Below are 14,509 nucleotides of genomic sequence, written 5' to 3' on the forward strand. Positions count from 1 at the left end.
AGTGTCAGCCATTATTCAGCCAAGAATTTCCAAATTATCTATCTCTGCCTTTGTGTATACATTTTAGAATAATGATTTTCTGATATTTTTAACTCTTACTGGGATTTGATGAGCATGGTGTTGAATCTATTCATTAATTTGGAGAGAGTTGATGGCTTTACTATGTTGAGTGTTCTAATCTAGGAACATCATATGTCCTCCTTTTATTTACTTCTTTGATTAGTTTTATCAGCATTTAAAATTTTCAGCATACAGGTCTGGTATATATTTTGTTAGACTTCTAACTTTTTTTTTCTTTTTCTTTTTGTTAATCGTAGGACTTGACTTCTGGGCCTGGGCACTGTCCTTCAGCTCTTCAGCTCAAGGCTGGTGCTCTACCACCTGAGCCACAGTGCCACTTTTGGTTTTCTGGTGGTTTATTGGCGATAAGAGTCTTATGGACTTTCTTGCCTGGGCTGCCTTTGAACCATGATCCTCAGATCTCAGCCTCCTGAGTAGCTAGGATTGCAGGCACCAGGCTTCTAACTTTTTTAAATGATTACAATGGTAACTCATTTTTTAATTACAGGTTCAGGGTTACTATACATAAATGTAACTAAATTTGGTATTTTTATCTTGTATTCTAAGGCTATGCTGAATTCAGGTGTTTTTGATAGTTCTCTGGGACTTTCTATAAGTTTTCTAAAGAGGACAGTCTTGTTTCTTCTTTTCCATATCCACTCCTTTGATTTCCTCTTCTAATCGAATTGTACTTTCTGTGCTTAACTTCCAGCATTCTGATGAACAATTGTGGTGAAACGGAACAGCTTTGCGTTGTTCCCAGTCTTCTGGAGAACGCATTCGGGCTTCCATTATCCAGTATGATGTTACCTGTAGGCTTTCTGTAAGTGCTTTCCGTGAAGAAAATATGTTCGTTAATCTTTTTACTTCTTTTGTAGCTGTAGAAGCTGAACCGAGGGCTTCAAAAGGGTTAGGCAGGCGCTCTACTTCTGAACACCATCCCCAGCCTGAGAATAGATTCTCGGAGAAACAGTAAAAGAAAATGTAATTTATTCTTTTATAAGACAGAGCATGCTGTATCCAGACTGAACAACAGTATGCTTAGTTTCCAAACAGAAGACTTTTCTTTTTTTTCTTCTCATATATATTTTTTATTGTAAAGATACTGTACAGAAGGCTTGCAGTTACATGAGTAAGGTAATGAGTACATTTCCAATAGAGCATTGTTACCTCCTCCTTTGTTTTTCCCCTACCATCCCTTCCCTCCTCACCTCCCAAACTCCCCCCTCCCCCGACAACGTTGTAAAGTTCATTTCAACACAGTGTCTTGTACATCTCATTGTTACAATGGGTCAACCTATATCCTTATTTCAGCATTTTGTTATGTCCCTTTCCCTCCCCAAATTAGAAAAAAGTACATACAGGATGCAGGGCACCGGAATCAAATACAGTGAAATTAGGGGTTATACCATGGGGGAAGAACATACAAAAAAAACCCCAAAATCATATAGTACATTATAAGTACATTAAAAACAACAGCAATAAAGATAAAACCTCTTGTGTCCCTATTTGGGGTTCATTTCACTTAGTACATCTTATATAGTCATATGTACATAGCTTTTGACCTTGTCTGCTTGTCTGGTAAGATTATCCTAGATGTATACTAGTTATGGTAAATAAGGGAAACCATAGGACCTACGTTTCTTTGGGCCTGGCTTACTTCACTTAATATAATTTTTTCCAAGTCTTAATGGAAGACTTTTCTATTGTCATTGTTAATGATTTCAAGTTTGATTCCATAGTGTTCTAAGCATTTCCTCTATACATTTTCAATTCTTTTAAAGTTGTTGAGATTTATTTTCAGCCCCTGTTTGTGGTCTGTTTTGGTATATGTTCCATGGGACCTTGTGATGTATATGTAGTCTTCTGTTTTCTGTTTTGTTGCTTTTGTTTTTGTTTTATACCAGTCATGGGACTTAATCTTAGGGCCTGGGGACTGTTCCTTTTGCAACTTTAGACATAACTCCACTGCCAAAAAGTTTTCTGTTTTGGATTGCTGTCCTATAAATGTTGATGACATCTTGTTGACTAATTGTACTGCTGTGCTATTTATCCTTGCTGATTAATGGGGATTAGTAGTGTTGATGCGCCCTTTATCCTTGCTGATCATCTCTATAGTTATTCTATAAGTTGTTGAAGGTGTGAAGAAAGGGAAATTGAAATCTCAGCTACAGCTGTGGATTGTGTTTCTCTTTAAGTTCCATAAGTTTTACTTTGCCTATTTTGCAGCTCTGTTGCTTGATATGTGTACATTCAGCACTGCCCTATCTTCTTGTTAGACTGATTTTTTTTCTTTTTTCTTTTTTTTTTTGGGTCCAGTCGTGGGGCCTGAACTCTGGGCCTGGGCGCTGTCCCTCAGCTCTTCAGCTCAAGGCTAGCGCTCTACCACTTGAGCCACAGCGCCACTTCCGGCTTTTTTCTTTTTGCTTATGTGGTACTGAGGAATCGAACCCAGGGCCTCATGCATGCAAGGCAAGTGCTCTATCACTTGAGCCAAAGCACCACTTCCGGCTTTTTTCTTTTTGCTTATGTGGTGCTGAGGAATAGAACCCAGGGCCTCAGGCATGCAAGGCAGGCACTCTACCACTGAGCCACCTTCCTAGCCCCAGACTGATTTTTTTTTTATCACAAGTAATGTCCTTAGTGCTAATTTCCCTTGCTCTGAAATCTTTATACATTCTTGCTGTTTGATTCATGTTGGTGTATATATATAATTTCCACCTGCCTAATTTGTTATTCTTGAGATGAATTTCTTTTAGGCAGTATATAGCTCAGCCATTTATATTTATATATAACTATTACCATGACAGGCGTAACTCCCCTATTGTCATTTTCTATTTGCCCTCTCTTGGTTCTCTCTGTGTTCCTTTTCTGTGCCTTTTTCTGGTTTGATTTTTTCTAGTTTAGTTTTGATTTATATATTATCACTTGTAATGTATTTCTTTACATGGCTTTTTCATGGTTACTCTAGGTATTACATTTTATATAAGTAGCATCCAAATCTGCCATTGGAAATGGGGAAGTATTGTATTTTCAGATGCACTTTTAGTTACAATTTTCTTTATAAAACTATAGTTTTATTTATAGTTTCTTAGTAAAAAGTATATTACCCTCATTTTGTTGCCCATTCTACTGTGAATCTGTAGAACTCTCTCAAAGAAATAAAACATAGAGTTTCCTAAAGTGATTTCTGACAGGGAGGAAAATTAGGTCACTTCTATTTCAAAACCACTATCACTGCCTTTACTCCCAGGTGACTTCAGTCATCAGCAAAGGAGGGAGATGGGGACTGAGAATGGGACTCAGCTGTGGAGCACTTGCCCGAGGCATGGATTTGGGATGGGACACTGGGGTGGGCGTTGCCAGGAAGAAGTACCCATGAGCATCTGATATGTGTATGGGTATGCTTCCCTAAGCTACCTCACTTTAGGGAAAATTTGAATCAACCTTACTCTGGGAAGAATTCTACCAAACTCACAACAAACTTTCCTATGAGATTTAGACCTGGCTCTTTTCTTTATCTGGGTGAAGGGTGAAAGAAGTTCAAATTAGCAAATCTCTGCTCAGCATTTAGCCATCACAGTTCATTTGTGCCTAATTAAGTCACCTCTGAAAAAAAAACATACTTTATCTAAGCATAGAGAGAGCGAACTACAGTAGTTATCAAGGGAAAAAATAGTTTACCTCTTTATTTTCCAATTAGTAAATAACATTTCTCACTTCATCCCAAGACGTTCTCCTGAAGAGAGTTCACTAAAGTAAGTCAAATGTTTGTCTTTTGGAATGTAAAACTCTTAGATTCTTACATTCACCTGGAGGGGATAAGAAATAATGAAATATTCCAACCTCTTGAAGATTAGCACTGGTTCTAATGAGTCAGATGATTCTTGGGGCTCATTCCTTAGGAGGGATTTTTATATATGTTCAATTTGTAAAGCAAGCGTTTTCTAATTTTGATTACTGGTGAAAGGAGACTTTAGTTTTGATGCAGGCTCTTTTGAAAAATCTAGTTTCTTTAGTTTAATGAGCATCGCATTCTCCAGTTTGTAGTGAGGAAGGAGTATACAAGCTTCTGCTCTCTCTCCCTAGAGGTCTACTGCATTTGAATATTTGGTTGGGTATGGGGGACTCTGTCAGTATAATCTATGCCTGAAATGACTCCCTTTGTCATTCCACAACCCAAACTCCCAACTCAAAGGCACTCAGACATTTTAGAAGGCAACTCTTATATACAGAAATTATAGAATAAAGCCAGACTCAAGACTGGAATCCTACCTACTGGAGGAGTAGAGATCAGGTAACTGCCCGTCTAACTTTTTTTTTTTTTTTGCCAATCTGGGACTTGAACTGAGGGCCTGGTTGCTGTCCTTGAGTCTCTTTGTGCTCAAGGCTAATGCTCTACCACTTGAGCCACAGCCTCACTTCCAGCTTTTTCTGAGTAATTTGGAATCTGAAACAATAGAGAGAGAATATAATTTGTACAAGCTTGCAAAGAGTACTCAGTAAATATGTGTTGTATGAATGGGATACAGCTACCCCGGCTAGTCATCAATTAAAATGATGGAAGTTTCTACCCAAAATGACAGTGCAGTGAGATTCCTACTTCAGTTCATAGTAGTAGTAGTAGTAGTAGTCTTTTGCAGAGGGCAATATAGCACAGAGATTGTTTTTGCATTAAGACTGTCACCCATGGATTTCTAAAGTTTTAATATGAACTCATCTTTGGAGAAGTGTTACTTTATATAAGGAAAGTTGCAAAAACTATCACATACTTCTTGAAGATGAAGCAGATGCACAGACTAAGATACCCACCAGTCTATAAAACAGTATAGATTGAAAACATTTGTTCCTAAGTACGGATATTTATAGGACTGTTGGTATGCCACTGAAGTGTTATTTAAGTCTGAACAACCCAGGTGCTAGGGACATATGGTTAGGGATCCTGAGGACAGACCACATCCTGAGGGGTGGTGTGGAATTTCCTCTAAGAGATGAAGAATATTGTTAGTTAGCCATCCTGGGATGATTGTAGAAACCTACTCTGGGTTTCTACTGGGGAAGTAGAGACCGGCTCTTGTTCTGGGGAAGGGATATGGTGTTTGGAGTGAATGCTAAGGATGGTAGCAGAGCTGGTTTTCACCATGTGGAAATCCACTGAAAACAACCAAGGCAAGAACTTGAGGTCTTACGTGCAAGCCAGCGAATAACTTGAACCAACTGTGTGATTTTTCTTACACTCTATCTTGGCTATTCCCAACCATTTAATAAAGTTTGGTTACTACTACTCCCTGGGCTGGCCATGCTTATGGGAGTTAAAAGACAGGCTATTATCAAGGTCTGACCCCTTGGAAGAGAACGGCAGAGGTGTGTGGGGTTGGCGTAGGGAGATAGCAGCCTTCTCTGAGTTTCAGTGATTCGTGGTAAGAATGGTGGGCTCTGGTATTGACTCAACAATGTCATGGATTTGTGAAAGGAAACATAGAAAGATCTCACTGGATTTCCATAAGTCTCTTGGGGAGGGGAATTCAATGGAAGGATCGATCTTGCCAGGGAGTGGCATCTTGGTATTTTTCTTTTTATGTAGTCTTGTTTGTTTTCACACAGAGTCTCACCCATTTCTCTTCTGAGGTTAGAGGTCAAACCCAGAACCTCAAACACATGCAGCAAGTGCTCTATGCATTCATATCCCAGCCCCAAGGTCCTTCCAAGCCAATCACGTTGTATTGACCCTAGGCTCTTTTTGGTGGGATCTTTATTGTAAAACAAGGTGGAGGAAGAAGGAAGCTGTGGAAGTGTTTTTCTCTGTAAGTGTACTAGGGCCAACTCGGGGGAGGAGACCTAGACAAAGGACTTGCGTGAGGGTGACAGGTGACAGGTGAGGACAAGTTACCCACTTGGGGGCCGCAGGTCCTGGTTTTGGCATTTCCAAGTTAAAAGTCTGGAATTTCTTTTCCAGCTGAAACTTTATGAGGATTAGAGAATTGATTTGAGAATAATTAACTTGATATTGCAGTGAAAATAGTAGGTACATTTCTACACACATACTGATGCTTAGTAAATTCAGCTAACAAGATTCAGCTAACCACCTACCAAGAGAGTGGCACCTACCATAGCTTCTCATACCTTTCACTCTTGCTATATCGACTTTGTGGCACTAGCAGCTAGGCAATAAGTCACACCTTTTTTTATTGCAAGGCTAAGGATTGTATGAAGAACATTTTCCTTTTAACTGTAACTCCCTGTTATTAACCTTATCACACTTGACACATGACTTGGTGCTCGTCTCTTGTGCTATTGTTGGTCACCTGTGAAATTATCATTGTATGAAATGTCACAAGCTTACAGGTGACATTTAGGAAAATGAATGCAAGAGTTAATAGATGAGGAGCATAGGAGTTTATGTCTATAATCCCAGCATTTGGGAGACTGGACAATAGGATCACAACTGAAAGACAAGCCTGGACTATTTAAGTGAGACCTATCTCAAAGAAAAGAGTTATTAGTCATATATACATGTATCATGCAATTTTCCTCCCAATCTTTCAGGACTGAGCATTAAGGGTCATCCTTGTTGGGAAATAAACCAACAAAAATAAATTCAAACCTTACAAATGGAACTGGTTACATCTGTCCTGTTGCAGCTTTCAGCCATTAAAAATATACTGAGGGCTGGGAAGGTGGCTCAGTGGTAGAGCGCTTGCCTTGCATGCATGAGGCCCTGGGTTCAATTCCTCAGCCCCACATAAGCAAAAAGAAAAAAAAGCCGGAAGTGGCGCTGTGGCTCAAGTGATAGAGTGCTAGCCTTGAGCTGAAGATCTGAGGGACAGCACCCAGGCCCAGAGTTCAAGCCCCACGACCAGATTCCCCCCACCCCCCGCAAAAAATTAAAAAAAATATGCTGGGTAGCTGGCTTTCAAGATGATTTTGCTGGGAAGCTGGGAAGAGGAAATGTTTTTGTTTGTTTTGTTTTACCATACAATTGTAATTTCATCAGATGTGGGAAACTTTGTGAGCAGTCCTGTCTTTTGCTGTGAACTTTGTCCTAGGGTGCATTTTTTTTAAAGATTATTCCCTCCTTGAGCTTGATTCTCTATTTTTGGGAGTGGGGGATGATGGTATAGGAGTTTGAAATTTGGGCTTAAATCTTGGTGAGCTAGATCTCCGCCACCTGAGGCATGATTCAGCTCTTCTGTGGCCCTGGTTGGTTTGAGATCTAGTCTTGGTTTTTGTACACTCTGGCCTGGGCTGCCATCTGGCTATTTAGACTCCCACTGTAGTCAGAGTGACAGGTGCGTGCCAACATGCTCATTTTTTTTTTCTGTTGAGAAGAGGCAAGACTGGCCTTAAACAGAACTCCTCCCAATCTCTGCCTCCCAAGTAGCCCACCTGTGCCCAATCCTGTCTTATATTTCATTTGTGTGTATTGGGGTGGGGGGTATTGGGGTTGGATTCAGAGCCTCAGGTTTGCAAAGCAGTGCTCTGTCTGTGGAACCATACCTCCAGTGTCTTATGAAGCTGGTCATCTTTTGAGCTAGGTTCTGACTTTGTGCCTAGGGTTGGCCTGGGCATATGCCTACATATACTCCCCCCTGGTGTTGGGGTGACAGGCACACACCACTGTGTTCAGCCATTGCACTTCCTTTACAGTTGGGATAATAGATATGAGCCATCATACCCAGATCACCAGCTCTTAAGTAGCTAGGCAGGTGTTACCCAGCTAGGCCCAAAAAATCATAATAAAAGATTTTGTTGTGAAACTGAGGAAATAATATTGCTACTTTTTTTCTTCTAGTTTTTAGCTCCTCTTTTTGCTCCTCCCTCCTCCCCTTCCTTCTTTCCTTTACTATGCTTCAGATGCAACCCAAGATCAATCACACACTCTAACGAATTACACTTGTAGTCTTAATGTTTTCAAATTATTAGAGTCCAATTAATTCTTTTTAACTCAAACATTTGGCTTTCAATGAGTAAATAATGTTACCATATATATGATAATTTTGTCATTGAAGTCCTCATATTATTTAATTGCAAAATAAATACTATTTTCATTTAGACCTTGTATATATATCAACAATTCTCTCTTTTACTAAAGCAAGTGTTCTTTAGTTCAGCATCCCATAGAAGAATTTGACTGAATTCTAGAATAAACACAGATGAGCATAGGAAGATCATTAAAATTGAGTTTGACTCATTATTTTTCCAGAAATGCATATTTCTGTAGATTGTATTAAACTCTGGCTTCCTTGCTTCCTCTGAGCTGGCTCTTAGAGCATGTCATTCACATGGTTGGGACAGTTTCCTCAGTGGCTTGCTTTTCAACTCATCTAAAACACAATCTATTACATTAAAGTAGTTTTAGCTTACAAGAAATTTTCCAGTTAGAAATTGCTCACAGGCCAGTACCTCCTTCCCTCCCCACGTAAGCACTGTATACTCAAAGAATTCTGGTTGGTTATTAAAATGTCACGAGTAGTCTATTTCATTTTTGGCCAAGTTTCCAATTTCTGATTTGAAGGTAACTGAGACCAGAATCGAGATCAACTTCTTATTTTTAAAAAAAAAAATTGGCTTTACAGAGTAATATGACCCTGATGCTCTCTTTTGCAGTGGCCAATCTGTGGGTATTTAGAGGTAACAGGCTCAATTAATTATTGATAGCAGCTCTGCTTTGCTTGCTATTTTATCTCTACCCTAAGGCTGCTTCTCTGTTGGGAGCTAGCTAGAGAACATTCATCTAGAAGTTAACCTGTCTCTTTGAGATGACATGGGTTTTCTTTCTCCCTCCTTTCCCTTTTACTTTGTTATCCCAATACGGCTTCTCAGTATTAAGATACTAATGAGATAGGAACTTTCTTAGCATAACAGAAATCAAAATTGTAGAGATGATGGGCTGGGAAGGTGGCTCAGTGGTAGAGCGCTTGCCTTGCATGCTTGAGGCCCTGGGTTTGATTCCTCAGCACCACATAAGCAAAAAGAAAAAAGCCAGAAGTGGCGCTGTGGCTCAAGTGGTAGAACGCTGGCCTTGAGCTGAAGAGCTGAGGGACAGCACCCAGGCCCAGAGTTCAGGCCCCACGACCGGACCCCCAAAAAAACCAAATTGTAGAGATGATAGTTTCATCTTGAAATTGTCTACTCTGCATGCATGCGTGTGTGTGTGTGTGTGTGTGTGTGTGTGTGTGTGTGTGTGTGTGTGTGTGCATACACATGGGGCTTGAACTCAGAGTGCTGTCCCTGAGCTTTTTTGCTCAACTCTAGCATTCTGCCACTTGAGCTACAGATCCACTTCCTGCTTTGTGGTGGTTAGAGCTAAGAATCTCATGGGCTTTCCTGCTGGAGTTGGCTTTGAAGCTTAATCTTCAGATCTCAATCTCCTGAATAGCTAGGATAACATGCAAAAGCCACTGGCACTCGACAATTGTCCACCCTTTCAAAAAGGAAAAGAGTTAGTTTTCTCCCATGACTACAGAGTAAGGACGTACCATGCTGTGTCAGGAGCAATGGACAGAACCCCAAGGCTGGAATGGGGACATCCCTCTGGGGCAGAGAGGATCACGAAGGTGTACCAAGGAGATGAATGGGGTTTAAGGAGATGAGAGAAGAGAAGGGACTTAGTCCTTAGTCTGAAAGTGTAATATAAGAGCTAGCTTTGAAATTGGGCCTAAATCCATGTGTCTTACAATGTAGTTTCTGAAATATATTCACCTGGAATGCCACATTTTTGTTAAAATTTACAGTCCTGCCTGAGTGTTAATGGTAATTCTAGCTGCTCAGGACATTAAGATCTGAAGATTAAGCTTCAAACCAACCAGGGCTGGAAAGTCTATGAGATTCTTATCTCTAGCCACCAAAAAGCCAGAAGTGGATCTGTGACTCAGGTGGTAAAGCACCAACCTCAAACAGAAAAAGGAGAGTGCCTGGTTCCTGAGTTCAAGCCTCAGTACTGGCAAGTGTGAGCACATATGTGTGCACACACGCACATGAAAGAAAAGGAAAGAAAGGAAGGAAGGAAGAAAGAAAAGCATAATGTTGAGCCTAATCCATTGGCATGGACTGAGCATGGTCACTGATCATTCTCTCTCAGTGAATTTGAGAACCTTTGTTAAGGCAGTGCTGATTTAGGTTTGGCTCATGCTCACTTTCATTTCCCATTTTATATGACCAGCCTGAAACAGGGACTCATATCTGTGGACTCCTGGATTTAAAACAATTGTGATTCTCATGTTTGCTAGAATTCAGATGTCTATTACTGTGCTTTGAAAATAGAAGAATTCTGATGAGATTTGTAGAAAGAACTTACTGGATTAAATTCCAAAGTAGCAATATAGTCACACTTGTAGGGGAACTAGAATTATCGACCAGAATAATACTGTATCAACAATAAGAATTAAATACCAAAGTCTTCCTCACAGTACCTAGCTACTTCTCTCCAGTAAAAGGGAGTGAGTGAGGAGTAAGAGCTTTCTTCTAGGCTTTTCTTTTGTCCATCTAGTGAAAAGCTAGTACTGTCCCCAGTTATGTGATACAATCAGAATAGAAGAGTGTATGTGTATTTTGCTTTAATCGGAGTCTTGCTCCTAAGGGAGAAAAAAAATAATGTTCAGTGTTTTCCCAGGGAGATGTCCCAGGACACTTTTCCCAAAGGACCGCATCGCTGATTCATCCATTCATATGAAATTTCTCAAAGTTGCTTTGGTTTTGTTTCTCCCTTTGCTAATGTTAATAAGATGTAAGCTATGAAGAAACTCTAGAGGACAGGAGAGGTTGGGCTCCGGAGCTCGCTCCTCTGTGGGCAAGAGTCTCCTTTTCAGTATTCTAACGCTCCTTGGTTGGAAGCTGGCCCTCCATGACATGCAGCTAGCCACATAGCAGAGCCACTGGTGCCCCTCCTCCATTGCTGTGTGACATGTTTCTCGTAGGAGGCAAGTGCTACATTGTCTTACCAGCTGACTAGTTTGGGGTTCCTGACTTCTCTCACTGCTAACCAGGAAAGTCTAAAAACCTAGGATTCTGCAGCTGTATAACTATGTGACTGCTGCTGACTAATGGGGAAGTGTATAGTGTTTGCTTCTGAATGTGAAATTATAGGAAACTTGAACTTGAGAGAATGCTTAGGCCGTGGACTTTACCATGATGGCAATGTAATATACTTTATTGTTTTCTTACTGGGAATTTTTACGAGTCCTTATCTGAGACCACGTGCATGCTGAAGAAAAGGGAGGAGCATTTTTATACACATTCTGTAGGGGCTGTTGTCTCTTGGGCCATGTAGGAGCACCGCTCGGCTTCTAGTTCCTGAATCTTCTTTTCTTTTTCCTCCAGTACTTCTTCCAAGTGACTGATCTTCTCTGTCTGAAGGGAGAGTTGGCTTGACAGCTCCATAATCAGGCTAATTTTTCTATCACCTGCTTCCACGGGTGGGAGCTTTCCACATAGCTCTTCTGGCCACTGGTCTGCTAAAGTAAACGAGAGAAAGAAAGTCAGAACAGTTTTCATTGCGGTTCCCAGAACTGAAATAGGAGGGAAAATGACAAAAGCTTTATTTCTCATGTTCTCAAAAGACGGTACAGATATGCTGTCATCTGATTAGATACAATGAGAACAAAATCTAGACCCAGTGAGGGTCTAGAGTGGGTGCACAGGACAAAACTTGGGAGTCTCTCAAGAATGAAGAAAATTGTTAGCTTCTGTCTACTCTTTAGATATATGTGTATTTAACTTTTAATTAACTGTGGGAATGAGCTGACCTCGAAAATCCAATCCACAAACAACAGCCATCCCTAAGTTTTATGGTACGCTTTTCTTTAACAGCCTCCTGCCAAATCTGCAATTAAGGAGAAAAAAAATATGCTTCCTATTAAATTTTTATCTGATTGATTTTTTTTAAAGGCTTGGCCTGGTGCCTACAATCCTAGCTACTCAGGAGCCTGGGATCTGAGGATCACAGTTTGAAGCCAGCCCAGGCAGGAAAAGTCCTTGAGACTCTTATCTCCAATTGACCACCACAAAAGCTGAGATGGAGTTCTGGCTCAAGTGGTAGATTGCTAGCTTTGAGCAAAGAAGCTCAGGTGCCCAGGCCCTGAGCTCAAACCCCAGGATCATCTCACACACACACACACACACACACACACACACACACGGCTTCCCTTTCCCCTTCTGGGGAAAATAATCAAGAGAAAAAGCTAGCTTCTCAAGGCAAGCTTTAGGGTTGGGGAAGATTGGAAAGTGGTGGGGGCGGGGGGGTGCGGAAGGAAGTTAGCACTGCAGCTAACTTTGCAGCTTATCTCCTCTAGAAATTCCATTCCTCTCTGATGTCAAAGCTTACTCTTTATTAATTTCTATAGCTGCCTCTCAGTTAAGGGTACAAATATGAATAATGAGGGAGAATGGGACCCCAACAATGAGATGAAGCAATAGTGATGGGCAGAAAGGTGTTCTGGAATACTCAGGGCTCATGTAAGTCGTTAATTCCCTGAAGTAAAAACTATCTTACTCAACTCTAGTACCACCGTCTTCTTTACCATTCTTTCTTCAAATTTCCATCATCAAATTTCTCTGAGCTACCTAAAAGGCAGACTTAGCTGTAAGTAGTAGTGAATGTCAAGGCTTGAGCATCATTTTAAGAATAGGAGTCCATGATATCCTGACACATGGCTGACACAGTTGATTGCTATAATTGAAGGTCCAGCCAATCCCCAGTGGAAGAGTTTGTGGGCATGTACAGCCATGGCTCACTGTGTCCCTTCCTATCAAGACACGAATAATCAGAAAGACTCCATTCCCAAGATCTTATGGAGCAAAATGACTTCCAGCAGCAGCCATTGGTAAATACAATCACATAGCCGGAGGGAAGGACTTCAATATAGGAATTTGAGGCAGGTATAACTCAGTTTGTAAGAAATGAGTGGGAAAGGATCCTGAATCTGAAAACAAGGAGAGTTGGCGGAAGCCTTTGACTGACACTGCGTTGTTTTATGTTATTAAGTGAAAATGCTGGTTACAAGTTGAGCTAAAGGGTATGTATAGCAAAAAGGATCATGTGGGAATGTTTTATTAATACTTTCTTTACACGTACACTACACATATTTTTGTTCTATTTCTAAGCACATTAAAAATAATACGTTTTTCTAAACCCTTCAACCAAGTGGGAGATTTCAAGTGTTTCCTATTTTATTTGCATTGGCGTTTGTCCTACGCCACCCTAGCGAGTTTTCTGGCCTCTCTCACTATTCCATTCATCTTTCCTTAACAAGTGCCCTTCATCTGTAACAGGAAGGTCTTGGCACCCTACCTATCCCGAATCTCAAACAACTGCAGGCTTCTCTAGACTTTTGCCAACAAGGCCACGGTTCTTAAACATGAGAGTCCTGCCACCTGACCAGATAAACACAGGTTAACTCCTTACACTCTGCAGCACACCCAGAGTCAGTCACAAGAAAGATTGTTTTGAGTGTGAGAGATAGGAACCTGATTAGTCACAGCCAGAGCATGAGTGTGTCACGAAGGATTTTATCTACATATAGTTTTGTCATTATTTCCACTGTCTACCACTTTGAAATTGGGTATTAGGGGTTTGGAGACATAGCTCAGTGCTAGTACCTTTGTCTAGTTTACATAAGACTCTGGGCTCAATCCCCAGAAGGGAAAAATTAGTTGTAAAGTAAGAGTAAGAACGAGGGTTAAGGATTGTAGCAAAGAGGAAACAAAAGACAGGTTATATGGAACCATGAGGCTCACCCCTGTAATACGAGCTACTGAGCTACGGAGCTACACAGGAGACTAAGATCTGAGGATTGAGGTTCAAAGCTGGGAAAGTCTGTGAGACTCTTATCTCCAATTAACCACCCAAAAAGCCAGAAGTGGAGGTGTGGCTCAAGTAAGAGAGTGGCAGCCTTGAGCAGAAAATGCTAAGGAACAGCACCCAGGCCAGAGTTCAATCCCTAGGACTGCCATGCATGCATGCACGCACACACACACACACACACACACACACACACACACACACACAGGACGTATTGTTTTTACATGGTTTGAATATGAAATGCCCAGCCATCTCACATGTCCAATGCTTGATCCCCGGCTGCTGGTACTGTTTGGGGAAGTTTTGGAGGCTTTCAGCAGTGAGGTCCAGGCAGACAGGGTGGTTGGTCCCTGGGTATGCTTTTTTCCCTTCCTCACTTCAGTTCCATAAGGTTCTTCCCAAGAGCACTGGACCCAACCACTGCGGTCCAAACCCTCAGAAACTGTAAGCCAGAAATAATCTTTATTCTTTGAGCTTGTTTTTGTTAAGCATGTTTGCCACAACAATGATGAAGTGACCAATTTGCTCCTGGAGAAGCAGGGCCATTGCTACAACTAAACCTGACCATATGGGTTTAAGTTGTGATGGTGGCTAATGGGGAAAATGTGGAGGCATGGAGAAGCAGGGTGGAGGCAAGCTAGAATGGTGCAG

At 41.1% G+C, this 14,509-nt stretch overlaps 1 protein-coding gene across 1 annotated transcript in view; it reads right to left on the minus strand.

Annotated features, from left to right (window-relative positions):
* Positions 1-681: 681 nt before the first annotated feature.
* Positions 682-14,509, minus strand: part of LOC105985125 — a 148,934-nt gene continuing 135,106 nt past the window's right edge. The window contains exons 6-7 of the mRNA XM_013015531.1: positions 11,293-11,513; positions 682-1,020 (exon numbers count right to left, since the gene is read on the minus strand). Of these exons, the coding sequence (XP_012870985.1) occupies positions 682-1,020; positions 11,293-11,513 (560 nt within the window). The remainder of the gene's footprint in view (positions 1,021-11,292; positions 11,514-14,509) is intronic.

The sequence above is a fragment of the Dipodomys ordii genome, unplaced genomic scaffold (assembly GCF_000151885.1).
Source record: "Dipodomys ordii isolate 6190 unplaced genomic scaffold, Dord_2.0 Scaffold27, whole genome shotgun sequence".
Taxonomy (NCBI): domain Eukaryota; kingdom Metazoa; phylum Chordata; class Mammalia; order Rodentia; family Heteromyidae; genus Dipodomys; species Dipodomys ordii.